This window comes from Typopeltis vanoorti, chromosome 5 (assembly GCF_054136105.1).
Source record: "Typopeltis vanoorti isolate ZY-2024b chromosome 5, IOZ_Tvanoo_1.0, whole genome shotgun sequence".
In the NCBI taxonomy this organism is placed as follows: Eukaryota; Metazoa; Arthropoda; class Arachnida; order Uropygi; family Thelyphonidae; genus Typopeltis; species Typopeltis vanoorti.
Genome location: NC_143553.1, coordinates 90,879,811 through 90,903,614, shown reverse-complemented (window position 1 = coordinate 90,903,614; position 23,804 = coordinate 90,879,811). Strand labels below are relative to the sequence as shown.

Here is a 23,804-nt window from a genome sequence, read left to right as displayed (position 1 = left end):
ATTTTCTATATTCTTGCCAAAGTCCTCCCATGACTTTTGTTTAGCTAGTTTCACACTGTTTAGCTTTCTTACATTTGTCTCTGTATTCTCTAAGAGCACAAGCCGACTTATTTGACAGGAACTTTTGATATGCTTTCTTCTTTTCCTTTACTGCCTCTTTAACTTCTTGTGTCCACCATGGAGTTCTAATTTTTCTATCCTTGCAGACAACTTCACCACATGCCTCTCTAGCTGAATCAATCAGGGTTTTCTTCAAGGCTTGCCACTGAATCTCCAAGGTTTGGTTCCTGTTCTCAAACTCTTTCATTTTTTCTTCAATAATCTTTGTGTATTTTAGTCTACAGTTCACATCTGAGAGCTGCTCAACTTTTATTCGCTTTAAAACTTTCTTACATGTCATTCTTTTTAATATGAAATTCAATTTTATTCTGCTCAAGACTAAATAGTGAGCACTTCGAATTTCAAATCCTCTGTACATTCTGGTGTCCTGTACCAGGGAGAAAACATCGCTATCAACAATAACATAGTCAATGAGACTTTTCTTATTCCTTGCCTCTTCTCTCCATGGAATTAACTCATGTAAATTATTTTTTATTTGTAGAATTTTCACCTGAGTATCACAGGCATCATCAGTAAAGAAACAAGGCTAATTAAACAATAACTGTTATATTCACAAAGCGCCACCTAAGTAGCTAAGGTTAAATTTCCTAAATTCATTTAATTATTATTATTTATTTATTTTATTTATTTTTAAGAATTTAAATTTAATTATTTAGTTATTTAATTATTAAATAATAATTATTTAATTAAAATAATTTATTTATTATTTTTTTTTAATTTTTATTTTAAAAATATATATATGTGTATACAATTATATGTTAGGAAATATTTGCTGCTTTATAAAGTACTATCTCCCACAAGGCGGGAAAGACGTAGACCATTGGATCTGTTTAGGTTAGGGGAGTGAAGTAATGTGTCACATGTTTCTTTGTATAGCCGTTCCATTAGGAACCGACTTTTGTGAATGACTTTAGTGAACAGTCTGCAATTCCAGACTGTTCGAGTTCAAGGTGCTGGATGTATGACTGGTGTTCTTCTAACCAGACCTGAGCAGATCTTCCTGTTTGTCCAAAATATGATAATCCACACGAGCAGGGAATCTGGTAGACACCTGGATAGCTGAGATGTGGGAGCTTGTCCTTTGGAGACATTAGGAATGTGGAGATTTTTCTGATGAATAGAATCCATAAGGAAACCAAAAGAAAGGTAGGCCATTTTGAACTCCTTAAATGTAAAAAAGTCAAACTATTAAATCACCTCACTTTTTTTGAAAAGATGTCGAGACAACAAGATTATTCCAAAGTTTCTATTTTTTAAAAGAACAATTCCATTCAAGACGCGTGAAACTTATTTATTTTAAAACATCTTTGGCACTTCTACGTGAACAGATACACCATACCAGATTTCTTTTACACCAAATAGATTTAGACTTATCAGATTTATGACGATATTTCCAGTACTTTAGACCAAGATATATGGTCGCATTTGGACAGAATGGTCATCACTATTTGCTACGATAAAGCCTTTACAACAAGCAAACTAAACCAAATCAAAAAATTTAACGATCTTTATACAAAACGTTTCGAGTCAAAACTTTCTCTACCAGACAGCAAAGTTATTTTTAATTTATTGGATTATGTATTAACAAAACCAGAGATCAATATACTTAAAAAAGGTTTCAATTTTGCGATAACACCTCATAATGTCCCTAAAGTGGATATCATTTGTAATATAGAAAAGGTAGTCTCGTCGTTACCGGAACTCATAGCTAATGATATTAGATTAAAAAGTAGTATCATCCTCTCATCTTCCAGAACGCCTAACAAAAACATCACTACTCTGGAAAAAAAAACATTGTATAGGTTGAAGAAAAAGAAAGGCATTATCATATTGAAGGCAGATAAGGGAAATTCAAAAGTGATTTTAAACACCAGTGATTACGAAGATAAGGTTAACAGCTTATTGTTGGATACATCAACCTACCATGTCCTAGTCACAGACCCAACACTAAAGAACCACAATGATACCAATGATTTAATACGTCACATGGTGAACTGGTCTATAGACTTAAAACGAAGATTGAAATCTATGCATCCACTAACACCAAGACTATATGGTGCTCCTAAGGTACATAAAAAATGGAATACCACTACGCCCGGTTTTGGATGGAATCAATTCGCCAACTTATCTGTTACCTAAACACCTCGCAGGATTCCTCAAACCACACATCCATAATTCAGATACTTATATACGAAATTCGCAACATTTCATTGAGAAACTGAACAACATCTCTATCTCCAATACGGATTTACTCGCCAGCCTGGATGTTATATCTCTATTCACTAACATCCCTGTGGAGGAAGTCATCAACATTTTGGGAAGTTTGCTCCCACAAGACATTACTTCTCTGTTCCGTCATTGTTTAACAAACTTTTTCTTATGGAATAAAACCATATATCAGCAATTGACTGGCCTTGCAATGGGTAGCCCCCCTCTCTCCATCTTGTGCTGATCTCTTTATGGAGGATTTTGAAAGTAAAATCTTGACTCAAACAGACCCTAAACCCACAGTATGGTGGAGATACGTGGACGATATCTTTATTTTTTGGAACCACACAAAAAAGGACCTGTTCAACTTTCTTAACAAAATCAACTCTACACCACACAATCAATTCACTCTAGATCTTGAAAAAGATAACCAATTATCATTTCTGGACACTTTAATTAAGAAGCTTCTGAATGGTGGTATCAATCTCTCAGTTTACTGCAAACCTACCAATACAGGACATTATTTACATTTCACTTCCTGCCACCACATTTCTCAGAAACTTAGTATTGTACACATGTCGAAGAACCGTGCCTCTCTCTTTACAACAGATCAACAAGACCTCCAGGAAGAACTATCCCTGATATCCACCAACCTTTACCATGAATGGATTTCCTCAAAGACTCGTCCACAAGATACTTTTCTCTGAACACCGACAAAGACAACAAGATGATATACGTTATATTTCTACCATCGTCATTCCATACTTAGGGACAGTTTCCAATAAGATTGCTAGACTCCTTAGACCACATAAAATAAGAGTGGCCTTTAAACCCACAGAAACGATTAGACAATTCTTAAGATCTCCAAAAGATAGCCATCCTTTCTCCAAATATGCTGGAGTTTATAACATACCCTGCTCGTGTGGCTTGAATTACATCAGCCAAACTTCAAGGAGCCTTGAAATTAGGCAAAAAGAACACATAGGTGACGTCAATAATAACAGAGAAGAAAAATCGGGGTTAGCTTTTCATTTCTCAAATATGAACCATACCATAGTGGGATAGAAGCACAATTCCTTACACGGAGAAGGACTTCCGCTCCCAAATTTTTAAGGAGGCCACAACAGTTGCCCGCTGTATAAAAAACCTTAACAGGAACCAGGGACTAATCTTACCCGTGATCTGGAAGACCCTTATCATATCCTTCAACTCGCCAGAACTGAATTATAGTGACAACTATAGAACGTTCCTAAATAACAAGTGATATCATGCATGCTCTATGCATGTATTGTACGTGCTCTGTTCTTTGTTGAATATAATTGGAATCTGTTGATTATAGTTTGTAACAGTTTTTTATTTTTTAGTGCCTTACATCAGTTATGTGCCCTGAAGATGCCAACAGCCTTAGTTGGTGAAACTAGTTGGTATAACTTAGTTGTTTATTATATGCACTTGATCAATATAATCCAATTAAAAGTCTTTCTATACTTAAAGCTCTTTTTATGAAAGACTTCTTATAGCCATTGGATATGAAGAAGGAATTAATATACTGTAATTCTTTTTGTAAAAGTTCTTCTGAAGAACAAAAGGATTTGGCTCTATGAACTAGTGTTTTTATAGTACCTACCTTTTGGCTGGGATGGTGATGTGATTCAGCGTGAATGTACTGTCCTGTATGAGTCTCTTTCCTATAGACTGTGAATTGTAGATAACTATCTGGTTGGCGAGGAATCAAGAGGTCTAGAAAGGCTAACTGCTTATTTACTTCTACTTCTAGGGTGAACTGGATCCTTGGATGAAGTGCATTAATTTTTGAGAGAAACTGTTGTAGTTCTTCTGAGGAGCCCTTCCATATGGCAAAAATGTCGTCCACATATCTGAACCAAATGTTAGGTCTGGGTGTAATGATGTCAAAGATAAGTTGTTCGAAATGCTCCATGAAGTAGTTGGCAATAGCAGGAGATATTGGATTACCCATTGCTGTCCCTTCGATGTGTTGGTATAACTGGTTTTTGAAGGAAAAATAACCGGACTTTATTACAAATTCAAATAATTTGACAATGTCTGGAGGAAATTCTTAGGGTAGTAATTCTATGCTGTCTGCCAACGGAACATTCATAAATAGTGAAACAACATCTAGACTAATCATAATCTCCGAATCGTCTAGATGCAGATCGGAAATTTTATTTCTGAAGTCCACAGAATTTCTTTATATATGTAGCAGTTCTTCTAGTTGAAGAAGTGAGTAAATTTGATAGAAATTTTGATATTTTGTAAGTGGGACAACCTATACAGTCTACAACCGGTCTTAATGGAATTCCTGGCTTATGTACTTTTGGAAGACCATATAATCTCGGTGGGAGCCCGAAGGAGGTCTTTAGTGTTTTCTTTTTATCTTCATCCCATATTGATATTTTTTCTATAAGGGCATTAAGCTTTTTTATTTGACTACCGGTAGGGTAGGATCTGAAGTGAGGGGCCTATAAGTTGAATAGTCGCGGAGTAACAGTGATATTTTTCTCTCGTATTCTCTTCTGTCTTGGATGACTACAGCCTTCCCTTTGTCAGCTTTCGTAATAATTAGGTTCTTGTTATTTTTTAGAGATTTCAGTGCTTTTTGTCCAGCATACGATAGGTTCGGCCACAGAGGCTTGGCGTTAAAAAGAATTTTTGCACACTCGAATCTTGTTCTGTTAGGATCGAATACCTCTGTCTATACTGTGATACTCAGGTGAAAATTCTACGAATAAAGAATAATTTACGTGAGTTAATTCCGCTATTATAATAGTTAGTAATATGTCTACTCACGGTATTTCCTTACTGAAACTTATGACAACTAACTTATGCTAAGAATCTGGACACTCTTCTTAAGTATTCTGTTGTATATTAAGAGAAGGACATCCATAGAAGATGATGGTAAATGTTTCATCATTTCATAATGGATGTCATCAGGCCCTGCTGCACTAGAATAAGACAGTAAAAGAGCTCCTTTTAGTTCCTTAACAAATGGCTGATTGCATGGCTCAATCCTATTGGTAGAAAAACTTAGCTCTTGTTTCTCTTGCTGCTCTTTCAGAATAAAAAAAATTCAGGAGGATATGAAGCTGTTGCTAAAGTGCCGAGATTCTGGCAAAATTTTCTCCCAAAGTGTCGCAATAACACTTTTCATTGTGGTCTGAGGTAGACAGACTATGTATTCTATATTTACCTCTCATTCTCCAAATTTTATCCCATACAATTTTTGGAGTGGTCTTTTGATTAATTTGATGAGGTAAATTAGAGCCAAGATTGTTTTCAACTCTGACGTCTCCTATAAGCTTTAAGTTTGATGTAGTGGAGTACCTACGAAATATATCTCATGCTTTGTGTTGATCTTTTTTGGCTGCCTGGCATTCTGAGTTCACCAAGGCTTTGGATAGAGTGAAAATCAAGATGATGTTCTTGGAATGAATGCTGTTGCTGCCTGTACAATGCAGTCTGTTACATATTTTGCTACTTCACTGATAGGTGTTTGACTGCCTGTATCAGCATTAAATTTTGCAAGAGGGAAAGAGTGTTCCAGTCAGCCTAGTCCATTTTTTCATATGGGTATCCAATGTAGAGTAACATGGTTCCTGTGAAGATATCATGCAAAGAACAGGAAAGTGATCACATCCATATATCTTCTCTTCAACATCCCATGTGATATAATGGAAGGGAAGCAAATTATAAGATCAACTGTAGAATATGAGCAGGTAGGCATATGAAAGAAAATATGGAGTCTATGATTCAAAAGAAAGCAGTCATAGTTAATCAAGGCAATGTTGAGAGCTTGCAGCATGATTTAAATAGGCTGTTAGTATGGGCAAAAGATAAAGGGCATCAGTTTAATGCTAAGAAATATAATATCATGCATTTTGGAATAAAGATTACAAGCTGTTTATCACACTGATGGTACTGTACTGTACTGACGTTTTTTGCATGAAACAGATGAAGCTAGAGATTTGAGGGTGGTAAACAGAGAGTTAAAGTTTAGAGGGCATATTGTTAAGGTTGCTCATAAGATTACTTGGCTGTTGAAGAACACACTAACAAGTAGAGATAAGGAAGTTATTCATCTTTATAAAGCCTTGATATGTCTTCCACATCTGGATTATTGTGCTCAGATCTGATTTCCTGGGTTTTTTGGTGATGAGGAAGTGGTGGAGAAGATTCAAAGGTGAGCGACCAAGATGGTAAATGGTTTGTCCCTACGAGGATAGATTTAGGGTGTGTGGATTACAGAGGTTGGTTGATAGGAGAAAAAGAGGGAATATGATAGAAACATTTAACTTTTAAAGAGTTTTATAGGATTGATGCAGGGGGAAATATATCAACACTCAGCTAGAGGAGCCACAACAAGAGTTCATCCCTGGAAGTTGAATAATGGTGTGGTTAGTAGAGATGTAAGGACTAGATTTTTTGCTTGGAGAGCTGTGAATGAATGGAATCGGTTGCTAGAGTCAGTTGTGAGTGCTTTGTTTGTTAATGGTCATACTCATTTGTTGCAAAAACATCAGCACTAGCTGCCTCACCAAAAATTTTAACATTGTGAATTTTTGTGAAATTTTTTGAATCAGAAAAACCAATCCCTATTTGCCATAAATTACTCTTCCACTGGCTTCATTTATTTCATTAAAGGAGGACTTTGCCTTGTCTGTGATTAGTGCTTGAGTTACAAGAATGTTGATTTGATTCATATTATCAATCCACAGCATTAATAATTTTTCCATTACTTCACTCCTTGAGTATGACGTTCTTCACACTTTTACATTACAATTCCTGCATATGAATGATTTATCTTACCTAGATTAGTTAATATTGCTGAAATGTCTTGTAACTGATTTCAGGATTTGCCCAGGACAGTTTATCAGAAAGTAACAACTATTTTGATAAACTGTAAAATAACTTTTTTTAATAATTTCCTTAAGTATTCATTTTGATGGAATTAGCAAAACAGAATTTTTTTAAGTTCTTATTTTTGTTTTATTTCATCATCCTTAATTATATTTCAGGCCTGGTTTTTTAAAGTTATAATAATGATTTTTGACTTAACATTTGACTACTGGTTGAGAAAACTTAAGTCCCTTTAAATTATGTTTATTATAAAATAGATCACAAAAATTCATTCACTGCTTTCTGATCACAGAAAAAATTCTAAAAAATTAAATATGCATTCATTTAAAAATTACTACGTTACAAGTATAATGAATTTTTAATAGTTTATATGCAATAATAAACAGCTAAAAAAGTAGAAGCATTATATTCACATAATAAACAATCTTTCTTGTAATATAATTTATTCATACATCAAAGATAAATAAAATATATCGAAATACCTGAAAAGGAAGATTGCTCCAATCCACATAAGAAACTTTATGATGCTCAAATGTCTTACTGGATAGCAAAAAATGGTGCTCTATTTCTGATTTTACCAGGTGCACATGTACAGAAGTGTTCTTGCAGTAGGACAGGACAAAAGCTGATATAAATGTTTCTACAGGAACTTTAATATAGTTTCCCTCTGCATCTCCCACCTCAAGATAAAATGTGTCTTCTGAATTCATATTGAAAACATGGTACTCTGAAAAAATAAAAGGCTAAATGTTATGGTATTTTTGTCAGTGATAACATAAATGAAATGGAGAGAGAGCTATTTGCTTGCTTGTGGACAATGAAAAAGAACAATGATTAGGAACAGTGCTAATGAAGTGGCTCTTCAGGAGGATTCGAACAGACTGGAAAGGTGGACAAATGAATGTGGGATACCAAGTTAATATAATTAAGTCTAATTATCTGCTGGATCTGTTAAGATAAAAAAAACCATAATGTTTTGAACTTTATGAGAGCCTCTGTAGCTCAGTCAGTATATGAAGCCCTTTGGTCAGAAAGACCTGGGTTCGATTCTTGTCCATGACGTGAGGAACCTTTATCTGGTTTCTTTCAACTAAAGGTGAGTTAGCCGGTCTCATATGGAGGTAGAGGGGTTTTTTCACCCAGAAATTCAGGCTTTTCATCCCTCAGAACAGGCAAACCGGCCTAATGAACACACACACAGATTTACAGTCATAAATACATACTTACCCCTCATTCAGAGGACTCAACCAGTCCTAAGGGATGGATGAGAAACCGGAGGGGAACCCCATAAAAAAAAAAATAAATAAAAATAAAAATAAAATAAAAAAATAATAAAAAAAACGATCCATAGATGAAAGGCTGGATATTTGGATATTCTATTAGTGGAACTACAATGGAGGGTGTGAAGGGGTTAAGAGAGGGCACTTTGGAATAATAGAAGCCAAAAAGTTGAAGTTCAGGGAGCACACTACAAAAGGTAGTAGAGATAATCCAGAAGACTGCTGCAATAGTGAGAAGGATGTGGTGGTCTGCTGTGCTGTACTGTATTGTAGAAGGCCATGATCAGAAAATATCAAGGCAATGAAATGCCAGCAACCCAAACAGACTGTGAAATTTGTAATAGGCAGTTTGGTAAATTGATTACAATTGCTATAAACATGTGGTCGCAATACCGAAATAAAGATAAACAAACCTGACAAGTTTTGTATGTCGTTTGGCTTACATCTTCAGGAATTAAAGGTAACTAAAAGTTTAAACACAAGAATTGAGAAATTACTCAAAATAGTCCATTAGATGTTGTTATGACAGTCTAACTGTTCATCAAATTAACATGATGATTAATAAACATGATGATTACAAACTGTTCAAAGCTATTTACTAGATGGTTACTAGGGAAATTTTATAAAAAAAGTAAAACAAGAGGGATCATAAAGACAAGGGACCACTGGACAATCTCCGAAGATATGAGAAGTATGTTTTTGCATGGAGTGTGGTGGGTACATGGAATGCAATACCCAAGGTAAGATGAGAGTGCAGACAGTAAGAGTTTTTAAGAATAACATGTAATTTGTTATTCTTAAATGAAGAGCATTCTATAACAGGTCTCTAGACTCCATGGAATCTTGTAATAATAATATCACATATGGTGGTACTAGTATTGTAGATTTTGGAATACTGCTTAAGGGTCAAAGCTGTATTACTGAGAGGAGACCTCCACATAGCCTTTAAAGGAATGCGGAGAACCGACCAGGGCTTCTGACCTAATGTCCAATCCCCACCTTCTCGTGGTGCACCCTGTTTGGGTATCTACTTGGATACTGAACGGACGAGGATGGGCTGGCAATTTGGGATTTAGCCGACCAAATTGTATTCTTATTGGTTAAACCAAAATATAGAATGAGGTACAACATGACAAAATTTCATGCCGGCTGGGGCGTCACCCGGTTAAACAAGGCCCCCGTTGTTTTCGCCAGGGAACCAGGGCGAACAGCAAAAAGTCAGCTACTGGAACAAATCTGAAAATAAACCCCAACTCAACATCACCAGAGTTAGAGATCGGTACTATCAACGTAAGAAGCCTGAATGGCAAAGAAATGGAGCTAGCTGAGGAATTAGATAAGTACCAGATCGACATAATAGGGGTGACTGACACAAAAAAGACCAAAACTGGTGAGATCTTTCTGAGCAATAAATACAAAATGTTATATTCAGGTAATGACAATCAAGGAAAAGAAGGAGTAGCCAAAGTATTCAACACAAAATACGAGGCTAATCTTCTTCGATGGCAGTCAGTCTCAAGTAGAGTAATGTGGGCAAATATGAGAATGGGGAACTGGACAATGAGACTTATTTGTGCCTATGGTCCCACAGAAGGTTCTACTAAGGTAGAAGTGGATGAATTTTTTGATGCTTTAGAAAAAGCAACTGACACAATGAAAAATTGGTCCTTGTTGGGGATCTAAATAGCAGAGTAGGAAATGATTGTGAGACATACAAAAATATTTTGGGAAAATTTGGAGAAAAGAGCAAAGCTAATAATAATGGCAAATATCTGTTGGATTTCTGCTCAGGACATGGACTGGTTATTACTAACACCATGTTCCAACATAAAAATGTGCACAAATTCACATGGAGAGAAGAGGCTAGGAATAAGAAAAGTCTCATTGACTATGTTATTGTTGATAATGATGTTTTCTACCTGGTGCAGGACACCAGAGTGTACAGAGGATTTGAAATTTGAAGTGATCACTATTTAGTCTTGAGCAGGATAAAATTGAATTTCATATTGAAAAGAATAACATGTAAGAAAGTTTTAAAGCGAATAAAAGTTGAGCAGCTCTCAGATGTGAGCTGTAGACTAAAATACACAAAGATTATTGAAGAAAAAATGGAAGAGTTTGAGAACAGGAATCAAACCTTGGAGATTCAGTGGCAAACTCTGAAGAAAACATTGATTGATTCTGCCAGAGAGGCATGTGGTGAGGTTGTCTGTAAGGATAAAAAAATCAGAACTCCCTGGTGGACACAGGAAGTTAAAGAGGCAGTGAAGGAAAAGAAGAAAGCATACCAAAAGTTCCTGTCAAATAAGTCAGCTTGTGCTCTTAGAGAATATACAGACAAATGCAAGAATGCTAAACACTGTGTAAAACTAGCTAAACAAAAGTCATGGGAGGACTTTGGCAAGAATATAGAAAATAAATATCAAGAAGGTGGCAAAATATTCTGGAGGTTGTTGAAGAAGCTTAGGAATGGAGGAAAGAGTGCTGTAAAAGGAATTAGAGATGATAAAGGTGACATGAAAACGGGAGAAAAAGATATCCTTGAAGTATGGAGTAATTACTTTGAAAAACTGCTCAATGAAACAAGCAATAATGACAGCACAGTGGTAAAAAACACTGACCAGGCATGCAGTCAGGAATACATATCCATACTTGAAGTAGAAAAAGCAATCAAAGGCTTGAAATGTGGAAAGGCAGCAGGAGTAGATGATATTCGACCAGAAATGCTGAAGTATGGTGGTATAAGAGTCTTACAGTGGCTGCACTGCATAGTTCAGAAAGCCTGGACAGAGGGACGAATTCCCGATGATTGGAGTAGAGCTCTCATAGTACCCATATATAAAAAGGGAAATAAAACTGCATGTGAGAATTACAGAGGTGTTTCCCTACTGAGTGTTCCTGGCAAGATCTATGTATGTATACTTGAGAAACGGTTGAGAAGAATTGTGGAAGAAAAGCTTGGTGAAGAACAAGCTGGATTCAGGCCAAATAGAGGCTGTCAGGATCAGATCTTCACTTTACGACAAATAGTCGAGAAAGCATGGGAATATAACAAAGATCTGTATTTAAGTTTTGTCGATCTGGAAAAGGCATATCACAAGGTGCCAAGAGAGAGAAGCTATTCAATACGCTGCAGTTATATGGTGTCAATGGGGCATTATATCAAGCAAAACTTAGTCTTTATTTGAGTTGTAAGTCAGCAGTTAGAATTGAAGGAAGTACAGGAAGATGGTTTAATGTTAAATCTGGTGTGAGACAAGGATGTACATTATCCCCTCTGTTATTCATTATCTATATGGATCACATTATGAAGGAAAGTGGTATTAAACATGATATCAAAATTGGAGATGTTAATGTCAGCTCTTTGCTTTATGCAGATGATGTTATACTTCTAAATAAATCCGCTACAAGTCTGCAAGATTCTCTGACTAAATTGAATAGCTCTTGTAATAGATATGGTATGAAGGTCAGCAATAAAAAGACAAAAACAATGAAAATAGGCAGAATCATTGAAAATGTCAACTGTGTTGTGAATGGAGAACCTGTGGAACAAGTAAAACATTTCAGCTATTTAGGCACGATTTTTAGTGAAGATGGTAAATTAAATATAGAAATAGACAACAGAATCAGCAAAGCTGGTATGGTGGGAAGTCAATTGAATAAATTCATATGGAATAAGAGAGAAATTAGTCGGAACACTAAATTAGCTGTATACAAGACAGTGTTCAAACCAGTTTTAACTTATGGATCTGAGAGCTGGGTCAGAAGTAAAACACTTGACCAAAGACTAGAGACCACAAATATGAGAGTCGTGAGAAAGATTATAGGCATGAACAGATGGCATCAATGGCAGTATATTAAAAACGAGGATATTAGGAAAGAACTTGACATTGTCAGCATCCAGGAATGCGTTAGCAGAGCTAATCTCAGGTGGTATGGTCACTTAAACAGAATGGGCGAGGAAAGATTAGCAAAACAACCCAGAGGAAGACCAAGATATAGATGGATTGATACGGTACAAAGTGCTTTAGACGATAGAAATATAAGATCTGATAATGTTGGAGTCTTGACAAGTAACAGACTGATTTGGAGGAAAATTGTAGATAAGAAATTAATAATGATGTATTTTTTTTTTGATGTAGTACTATCATATCCTGTACACCCCTTGAGGGTACATGGCAGGAATTTGATGATGATGATGAGTTCAGATAATTGTTTCCATAGTGACTTTTTTTTGGAGGAGGAGAGGAATCTAAGCATGCTGCTGCACATTTTTCCTGTCATGTTAATTGACAGTTGCTCACATTACATGTGAGCAACTGTCACACTACATGTGAATAACAGTTCTTTTATCCAGAATGACCCTGGTCATGGAACAGCTTATGTTTCCATTACAATATTGTTATTATTACTTTAATAAGTCTTCCTTGCAAAAACCCTGTAAAAAAAAGTCTAACTATTAATTTGTCATGGATTTTTTTTCTTTAGTCTGCAGATCTTCATCAACTCATTATAAGCTATTCTTTCATACTATAGACCTTAAGCCAGCTGAAACAATTATTCTACTATTCTCTATATCTGAGGCACCTCAGAAAATAGCCAAAACTTTAAAGAAATATAATAATCTTTGCACTGCTTTCAAGCCTCATTTGAACTTCAAATTCCTATTCACCATAACTCTAAAATCTCTAGTATTCAGTTTTTCATAGCCCTTATCTACACTCCTCAAGATCCACTCCCTCTTGTTCCAGGTGCTTACAATGTTACTTGTTCTTGCAACTTGTAATATTACTATTATTATCTGAGACTCCCAGGGAATCAAGGACTCGTCAAGGAGACCATACATCACCCACACTAGATGTCATACCTTCCCTTAAACTCATTCACACTAAATGATCTCACAAAGATCCAGATATGGAATTGATCCCTTCCATAATGACACATAAACTCAACTTCCACAGATACCCCCCCCCCCTCGTGTTTTCTCGCCACCTTCTGTATAATGGATTTTCCAACTGCAGTTCAGGTGCAGTCATATTATGGCCTTGTAAAAAGACAAAATGATTTCCTTACACTTTTGCATCAATGTTCATTTCAACATTGCAATTATTCTCCAAGTTGTATTTGCAATTTGTTTTGCTATGCAACCTTTGAACTTCAAATTCCTATTCACCATAACTCTAAAATCTCTGGTATTCCATTTTTCATAACACAATCCCACCAATATAACATGCCACTGGAATTATCATCTTGCCAAAGTGCATAACTTTATACTTACACTGAATTGATAGACATTATCATTACACTTTAAGCCTATTCAAAGCACTGCATAAGTGCTGTATATGAGTAGTAGCATCATCAATAAATAATTGAACATCATTCTTGTCATATCCTTCCCAATATCATCACAGAATGAATAACAATGATCCAAAGACTGCTTCCTGGGGCAACCACTGATCACCTTAAATCTGACAAATTCACATCCTCTATATACTGCCTTCTAATGAATATTAGCAGAAATGTGTAAAGAAAAGGAGTGCAGTTGAGAATATGTGGAATGAGTTTGAGGATGAATAAAATAATATAAGAGTGATGGACTGCATTTGAATGATTTTAGTGTGGTCGAATGGTAGTCATCTGAAGAGCTCTTGGAAAGGAAAGTAATGAGTGCAGAGAATACACCCTCTGTCCAAAAAGAAACCAAACTTTTTGAAAATAGAAGAAACTAGTGCCACCACCTGGTGTATCTTTTTTGTTGTTGAAAGCAGCAACCTTCATTAATGTTGTGTCAACTGTTTATGATATTTGTTTCACTAGAAGCTGAGTTATAGTGCCAAGAGTGACAGTGTGTTTTAACGAACAGTCGGAAAATGAGTTTCAAACAGAGAGCTGCAATTGACTTTTGTTGAAAACTTGGTAAAAGTTTTACCGAAATGCATCGAATGCTTCAAAAAGCATATGGTGATGAATGCGTATCCCATACTCAAATTTACGAGTGGTTTAAGCAATTTTAAAGTGGTCATTAGACGCTTGAGGATGACAAAAAGCTGGGCCATCCAAAAACTGGACTGGGTGAAGTTAACATCCGAAAAGAGCTTGATTTCATCAAAGAAAATCCGAAATCGTCTGTGAGATTGATTGAAGATGAATTGGGGATTCCAAAATCAACTGTGCACAACATTTTGACCAAGAGTTGGGTCCTTCGTAAATTGAATTCGTGATTTGTTCCCCCACAAGCTGATCAACGACTAAAAAATGTATCGAATTGAACACTGCAAGGACCTCATTAAAATCGCTCATAAGGACTCAAACTTCCTTGAAACGGTCATTACTAGTGACAAAACTGGTTTTGTCACTAGTAATGACACGAGTCCAAAACAAAGGGCCCGAGTGCAGAGTGGAGACCACCAGAAGAGAGAGAGGCATCCGAAAAAAAGTCGCTTGGAAAAGTCAAAAGTAAAGACAATGCTGATTTGTTTCTACGATTCCAAGGGCATTATCCACAAAGAATTCATTCCGCCTGGCCAAACGGTCAATGGCGAGTTTTATCTTGAAGTTTTGAAGTGAATGATAGTGAGAATTCGTCGCGTATGGCATGAATATTGTGATGCAGGCAGCTGGTCACTTTTACAAGATAATGCACCATCTCATCGTTCGAACATTGTGAGACAGTTTTTGAGCAAAAACCAAGTTTGTGCTTTTGCCCAAAAACACACTTTGTGTTGGATCACTCGGGTATTCACCTGATTTAGCACCCTGTGACTTCTTTCTCTTCCCCCAACTTCATTTGCTGATGAAAGGAAAGAGATACGACACCACTGAAAATGTTGAATTGGCAGTAACCATGACCCTCAACAGTATCCCAAAAACCGATATAAAAAAACTTATTTAACGAATTAATTGACTGTGCCAAACGCTTCATTCCGCCTGGCCAAACGGTCAATGGCGAGTTTTATCTTGAAGTTTTGAAGTGAATGATAGTGAGAATTCGTCGCGTATGGCATGAATATTGTGATGCAGGCAGCTGGTCACTTTTACAAGATAATGCACCATCTCATCGTTCGAACATTGTGAGACAGTTTTTGAGCAAAAACCAAGTTTGTGCTTTTGCCCAAAAACACACTTTGTGTTGGATCACTCGGGTATTCACCTGATTTAGCACCCTGTGACTTCTTTCTCTTCCCCCAACTTCATTTGCTGATGAAAGGAAAGAGATACGACACCACTGAAAATGTTGAATTGGCAGTAACCATGACCCTCAACAGTATCCCAAAAACCGATATAAAAAAACTTATTTAACGAATTAATTGACTGTGCCAAACGCTGTATCGAAACTGAGGGAGAGTATATTGATTGAAATAAATGATTTGAATAATTATAATTGGCCTGCGTTTTATTTTCTATCAAAAGTTCAGTTTCTTTTTGGACAGAGGGTGTAAATCTACGCAAGTAAGAAGAAGTGATGTGAAAGTGCTGAAGAGTAAGAAAGGAAGGAGAAATTAAAGTGTGGTACTTGTGAATGGAGAAGTGGTTAGCATGAGTGTAGAGAATGAGAGAAGTGTGCAAGACAGACAGGGAAATGGGTGGGGGGGGACAGCATGAGAAAGGTCAATGATCAAAGAGAAGCTAATGTATGAATAGACAATGAAAGGAATGGGGTGGTCTGAGATGTAAAGTGGAACAGTTAGGCTTCAAGAAGGTTCTGAGATGGGAAATAAGAGAGGGGAGAATGATTTGAGGAAGGCATGGAGAAGTCACATCTAATAAGTAGTATCAGTGAAAGCTGTTATATATCCAGAAATGAATTGCTTTGCTTGTATATGAATATGGAAGTATAAGAAACAAGGGAAATGCAACTGTTTCATTGCTTGAGTTTATTCATCTAAAAATTGTTGGAATAAGTGACACATGGCTGGATGAAGACAACAGGGATAGAGATGGAAAGATATGATCAGGACCGGCACATAGTATTTTTCTTGTGCAAGCGATTAATGTTTGGCGCCTTTCCAAAAAGGTTTTTTGAATAAAGTGTGAATAAAACAAACAGGAAATGAAAAACAAATGAAAACCGCTTTACAGTATAATTTTACTTACGGATTAGTCCTGCTTATACATTTTTCAAGTTACATAAATTTTCAAAATAATATAAAATAGTAATATAAAGTTAAGAGATTTATTCAGATATTCTTTACATTAATTTTGCTAAAAGGGACTCATCTGGCTTTCATTTTAGCGAAATCCTGTCGCAGTACATCAATGTTGATAGACTGAGCAATATTATTTTCTATTGAAATTAGTGTCAAACCATTTAGTTTTTCTTGACTCATGCTTGATCGCAGGTAGTTCTTTATTAATTGTAATTTAGAAAATGTTCTCTCTCCCTTGGCAACTGAAACGGGCAAAGTCAATAGTATTCTCAATGCAATCAGTGAATTTGCAAAGAATTCTTCAAGGTTGCCGATTATTTTGTGTCACTGACGCCACCCTAACAGCCCGCTAATATAACAGGCTCGAATGTCGAGAAGAATGAGTTATCAGTAGTAAGCCAGCTTTTAGGGCCTGTCCACATACATCCGATCTGATTAAAATTAGGATACGGCCCTTACACGGAACTCGACAATTAATCATAAGTTGATTTATGATACATCAAAAAATAAAGAAGAACTATTTTAGGTATATTTTTGTAAATTTTAATCAAAAATTACAGGGTTCAGGATACAATTTCAGAATTTATTTGTTCGTTTCCGGGAAGATCTGAAGGGGCCCGAACGGAAGACGATGCATGTTCATAATTATATGTACCATTCTGTACCATTCGTTGTTCGTTTCAACTCTTATCTCATATTTTTTGACATCTTTTAGGCACCATTTCTTCTGCGGCGCCTGTGTATATTGCACACGCCATCAGCCAGGCCTGGATATGATATTTTGTGTGAAGATAGAAAAGTAAAAAGGGAGATGGAATATTGTTGGTGACAGGAAAAGACTTACCTCCATGCAAGGTAGAGATGCAAGGGGGAGAAATAGTGGCAGTGGTTTTGAGGCAGTATGGTGTCATACTGCCTTATACATTTGCTTATACATTTCATTGGAAATTAATAAGCATAAGCCCAGCAAATACGATGATTATGAGTGATTTTAACTATGCCAATATAGACCGAGATGACAAGATAGCATCTGGAAGTATATAAAATGAATTTCTCAAGTTTTTGAGGGACAACTATTTCAGGTAGTAAGTAATGGGGAGATGCAAGAATCAAGAGTGTTCAATTTGATCATATCATCAAAGACTGTCATTATGAGGGATCAAATCTCCCTCTGGTTGGTGAGAGTGACCATGAAGTGATTACCTGGGTGGTTGTCAGCCATGTGAAGACTTCTCTGAGGAAAGGAACTACAAGGATGATGATGATTATGAAATGCTCAGGAGCCAGCTTGCAGCTGCAGTGTGGAACGAGGAGTTCAGTGAAAAAGGAGATCAATGCTGCTCAGATGATATTCAACAACTATCTAGAAGAAACAAAGTCTATATGTATTCCAAAGGTCAAAAGGTTAAATAAGGTAGGTGTGAAATGGATGAATGCAGAGAATAAGTATGCGGTACAGAGGAAGAAGATATCATGAAGGCAGCATAAGCTGAGTGGTAATAATCAGTTCCATAGAACAGGCACAGAGAGAAACTAGGTTGATAAGGATAGAAAAGGTGCAGTATGGGCAGTAGTTGATTAATGAAGCCACAACAAAACCAATATGTAGCCAGCAGGGAAAAGAATGATTATAGAAGGATCACACTGACAAAAATAGTAAAAGGATAACCACTGTGGAGGACACAGTTGACATTAAATGAGCATAAAAGTATTTCATCATTGCAAATGTGACATCATACAGAGTTCGATGGATGATTTTGGAAAGGAAGAAGAGATTGAGTAAACAAGTGGCATATGGGGAATTGAGTAACCTTGATATTACTAAGACTCTGGGACTTGTTATATCACCATGGTTTATGAAGGAATGTGCTAGGGAATTAACATGCATCTGTCTTGGCTTACTTATTTAATGAGTCTTGCATTGCATCAAGTTCCAGACTGCACCACCACCACTTCATAAGGAATGTGACAGAAGGTCACATTCACAGAACAGAATCCAGAACTGGGTTGACCACAGTCACATTCTCTTGATGGACAGCACAGATTTGATTAAAGAAGGCAGTGTTTTATTAATCTGCTTACTTATTACAATTAGGTGACAGCTGCATTAGGGATGGAGATACAGTAATATACTTAGGTTTTACCAAGCTTTTGATAAACTGACACATAAGTTGATAGTTAAACTAGAATGGATGGGATTAGGTATTAAATTATGCATTGGATTAGAGATTGGCTGTCTGATAAATATAAGCAAGTTGTGTATGGAGGAGCAATATCCCTGAAGAGGAAAGACACTAGTGATGTGCCTCAAGGATCTGTTTTAGGGCCAGTGCTATTTAACTTGTATATTAATGATATTGGGGAAGTTTTGAATGGGGATATTCAGTCATTTGCAGATGACAAAAAATTGGGAAAATCTATGAGAAGTAGAGCAGATGTGGCTTCACAAGAGGATTTGAACAGACTAAATTGGCAGGGGAATGGGGTTAAAAGTTCAATGTTGCAAAGTGTGTTTTTCAAATCTGGAAAACAAAGATTGGATGTAGAGTATATACCTGGTAGAGATATAATGGAGGAAATACAAGATCTGGATGTGATGGTGGATACAGATCAAAAATTTAGACATAACATTTCTAAAATTGTGAGTACAACACAAAGAATTCTTGCAATGATGAGGACACTGACTTGTAGAAGTAAAGAGAGAGATTTTTATTCCATTGTATAAAGCCTTGATTAAGTCATATATGGACTACTGTGCACAGATCTGATCATCTGATTTTCAGAAAGATGAAAAGATATATTGGGAAGGGTCCAGAGAGAATTGACTCAAGTAGTTTCTGGTCTCTGAAATGTGTGTGAAGAGAGATTGAGAACATGTAATTTATAGACAGTCTAGTAGATCCAGTTTAGAGTACCTTGAAGGATCTTATAACTCCCTATACTATATCAAACTAAGCATTCGTTCTGCCAGACAAAACCTTAAAAAAGTCTCAGCTCCACACAGTGATAGGCAAAAACCCACTACCAAGTGAAGAGTCAACCACTACAAGCTGCCGGCAAGAATCGTCCTTCTTCCCTGGGGCAAGGCATCTGCCGAAGGCCACATCAGTAGAGGTTATACCATAGGAAAACATCCAATGGAATGCAGAGATCGAGACCACTGTGTAAGTAAAAAGGAATCTCCAAAAATTAAGTGATCCTTCAAATCACACTAACTCAACAAGTAGCCTGAAGGATCATATAACTCATTACACACTATTAATCTCAGAAGTGATTCTGCCAGACAAAACCTGCAGGAGCCTCAGCTCCATGCAGTGACAGGCAAAAACCTATCACTAAGTCAAGCATCAACCTCCACAAGCAGCCAGCAGAATCACTCATCCCCCAAGGCAAGGGATCCACTGAAGACTAGTAAGATTTTATTTTTATGGTAGGTATGTATTCTTATGGCAGGGTTCAGTTATAGTTAGATGTCCAATGTTGAAAGCCATTCTAGAGTCTCCTTCGACACTTCATGTATCTCCTGCAGGTCACCATGGAAACAGTGAAGGGAGCAGTCATTGATGATATGTTTGATAGTCTGTAGGATATGGTTGTAGTCACAGTAAGGACTATTTGCCATGTTTCATTTATGTAAGAGGTAGCCACATCTGCCCTGGTTCACCCTGCTTCTGTTGATAGCTGTGCATAGCCTTCTAGGAAGAATGAAACCAGACTGGCAGCTGCATGGGAGAGAGCCATTTGTTGGCAAGTTCATAGTCCATTATTGGTTCTACATGTCATGAGTTGAAGGTGCTAAGCCAGAAAAGGCTTTAATTATGTCTCAAAGTGGGTACCTCAATTTCAGCCAGGTTCTAGGGAGATTTATAAGGGTTGAGTGGAGAGGCAGTAGGGAGTTACTTGTGATTTTTTCCAGTTCTTTTAGTGAAGCCTGTCTTCTTTGTATATTTGATGGGGCTATGTTGGAAAGCACTGGTAGCCATGGCAGAGGGGTAAATTTCAAGATCCCACTAATCATGCACATGGTTATGTTCAGCTGGGAGTCAATGTTTATGTGAGCACTTCTTTCCCAGACTGGTGCACAGTACACTTAGGCTCTGCACCCCCAGCTAGTTCCATTTAGTCTTGAGATGATATTGTTTCTTGTTTTTATTTTGTTCTTTACAAATGTGATTTCTGTAGGTCAGACTTTGATCCAGATTCACTCCTAGGTATTGCGGATGAGGATCATGCTTGACTGGGCTGCCACCAAAAATTAGACTGAGTTGGCAGTTTGCCTCCTTGTTAAGATGGAAAGGTGTGAACACTGTTTTGGTATGGTTTGGCATTAAGTGCCACTGCTCAAAATATTTCTCGAGAATCTCAAAATTTGTGATCAAGGCATCCTCCAGAGAGTTGAAAGAAGGCGATTGGTGAAGTATCACAATGTCATCAACATACACATATTTGCTTGATCTTGTTGAAGGAATGTCCAGGATATAGATGTTAAAAAGAACTGGAGGCAAAACAGAGCCATGGGGCAAGTCATTCTGAAGGAATCTGGGTCTGCTTTTCATTTCTCCAATATGGACCTGAATTTTTCTGTTTGGGAGCATGGATTCTAGGAAGTGTAAGGTTGTTTTACATTTATGATGAAACTGAGCTTTGAGAGCAAGCCTCTGATCCAGACTGTATCATAGGCCAATGTTGAGTCAATGAAAGCAGCTCCAGATTTTAATTTCTTTTGGAAGACGGCTTCAATTTGAGTTAAAGCCAAGACCTGATCACAACAGTTTCTTCCAGGCCTACCTACAGCCAGCTTGCTCTTTAGGGAGAGTTGTCTCAATAAGTGGGGGAGATCCTTTTCAATATGATTCTTTCCAGGAGCTTGCATAGGAGGGCAACTGGCAAAGGTTTCCAACACAGCTGGAGTCTTTCCCTGGTTTGGGAACTGCAATTATCTTAGATTCTCACCATAGGGCTGGTAGTTCTCCAGTAGAAATGATGGAGAACAGGACTGACAGCCATGCCTTTCCACGCTGGCCAAGGTATTTAAGGAACTCAGGGAGGAGGCCATCAGATCCACCAGCCTTGTCATTCTTGGTATGTGATAGGGCTACAGACATCTGAATGGAGCCACTGCTGAGTTTCCTCTCCTGGAGTGATTCAAATCAGTGATGAGTTTAGTAATGATCCTTTAAGATCACTCAGTGAGATTTAGAGTGATCTTGTAGATCAGTCAGACTTTTTGGCAAGGGAATCCCAGCATTTTAATAGGACCTCAATAAAGTTGAAATTGTTCTGGGTAGTGGCATAATATTTTGAGGTTTCTTTATTTAGTATAAATTTTCTAATGTTTCTTTAATTTGGTATTTTTATTCTACCGGCTGCACCATCATACTATTTTTTTGTTACTGCACCTTTGTAATATTATTGATTTTTTTGATATATTTATCTTTTCTTTAGACTTGTCTTCTATATCTTCATTCATTAACTTTTTTATACTTTATCCTTATCCATTACCTTTCTATACAGTCAGTTAATCTTAATACCTTTTCCCTACTTTCAGTATATTATACTTATACTTGAGATTTCTAGAAATTTATTTGATTATTCCAGACTGCACCACTAAAAATCTCTAATTGGCATAAGAAATTAATTATATCTCCAGTAAAGCACCTCTATGCAGTTAATTACAGTAGTGGCTAACTCCTAACTTAAAATTCGTACCAATGCTTAATTTCTTTCCCGCTTACAGGATCAGATTTTATTTGAGAACAGTGCAGTTGCTAAAAAGATCAGACGGCACTTCTTATAAATAAAACAAACATATTTATTCACACTAAGACAATAATATAATGTATACACTTAAATGATGTTACTATCATTTCCTCTCAAGGCTAAGCATCAAAATTAAAACATCACATAGGACAACTCTTAGGCATGTTCTAAACATCAAAGACGTAAATCATCAAACAATTAATTCTATATATCAAATAACTATCAGCCCATTTTACAATCTAGAAATTATCATGCTTTGACTAATAAAATCTTCAATTCTAACTTTCACAAAAAAAAAAATACCACTCACTTAGCAACCAACTTCTCACACTATTACAATTCTAAATTCTATAATTTTCTTATCAGTTCCTTTAAACCATTTCAACGCAATACAACGTAAGCTTAAACTTTCATTAACATCTTTTCAATTATTCTAAAAGCACTTCATGCTAATGAGTTTTCATTCAATTACATCTTTCAATTCTAAGAATTCAGTCTATCCAAAACAGTCCTTCACATCATAGTTAAGAGAAAGTTTTTCAACAAAAAAATTTAACTCACATTAATTCTTTCATAGGCACAATTGCACTTAGTCATATCTTCTCAACGGCTTGCTCTATCGCTTTAGACGCGTCATGGAAACTGTTTTCTCCTCTGGAATTTCTCGCGGGGCTGGGGCTCGATCTTTCAGCGTTGTAGGCACTAGGACATATGGTCTGATGGTCTAAGCCTTGTCATCCTGATCTGCTACTTGCTCTATAATATTTCGCCTCAGGTTACCCTCTACGAATTCATCTGGGATTCCATGGATCGACCTCCATCTCTTCTCCCTGTGTCACATCTCCCGATATACGAGTCCATTTTTCCCAGTCGATGCTCCTTAGTCCATTCTTGACCTTTTTATTTCACCTCTCTGGACCTTGCGTGAAGTTTCTTAGACCCCAAATATTTCCGCGCAAACTTTGAACTAAGGTCTGAGATCCCCGTACCTATCACGTGCTAACTCCTTTCCTTCTAGAAAGTTCCGACTTCTATCTCCCTGAAGTGTAGTTTAATCCCTTTTTTGGCATAGCGTAACAGCTTCTGATGTATACCACTCCCTTCTGCTATTGACCTTGACGGCGGTGTCCGACTGCTTTTGGTTACAATGGGTTTCCATTCTACCCTATACCAAGTGATACATCAAATATATTTCCGAACTCTAAGGTAATCGCCCCTAAACTTCTATTTTTAGATACTTGTTTACTTTACTTTAGCATGTTTAATTCCTTGGGGTCATTACAGATGGGCATTTTGTATTACTTATGTAGGTAATTCTAACATACTTCTGCTCTTTAAGGGATTTTCTTTTGAAATGCACACTCATATATTTTCTATCTACAGTACTATGTAAATTTTTTGGGCTAATTTTATG

General features: G+C 36.7%; 1 protein-coding gene across 7 annotated transcripts in view; it reads right to left on the bottom strand.

Annotated features, from left to right (window-relative positions):
- The window catches only part of LOC150106647 (glutathione S-transferase C-terminal domain-containing protein), a 300,229-nt gene that overhangs the window by 258,109 nt on the left and 18,316 nt on the right, over positions 1-23,804 (bottom strand). For 4 of the 7 annotated variants that reach the window (XR_016548323.1, XR_016548324.1, XM_090392602.1 and 1 more), the window contains one exon: positions 7,686-7,930. Coding sequence is in view for 5 of the 7 variants with exons in the window: in XM_090392602.1 (XP_090248728.1) it covers positions 7,686-7,913 (228 nt within the window). In the remaining 2 variants the exon portion in view is untranslated. Of the gene's footprint in view, positions 1-7,685; positions 7,931-22,951; positions 23,768-23,804 lie in introns of those variants that run through there. The other 3 variants (XM_090392600.1, XM_090392601.1, XM_090392603.1) reach the window with 2 other exon arrangements.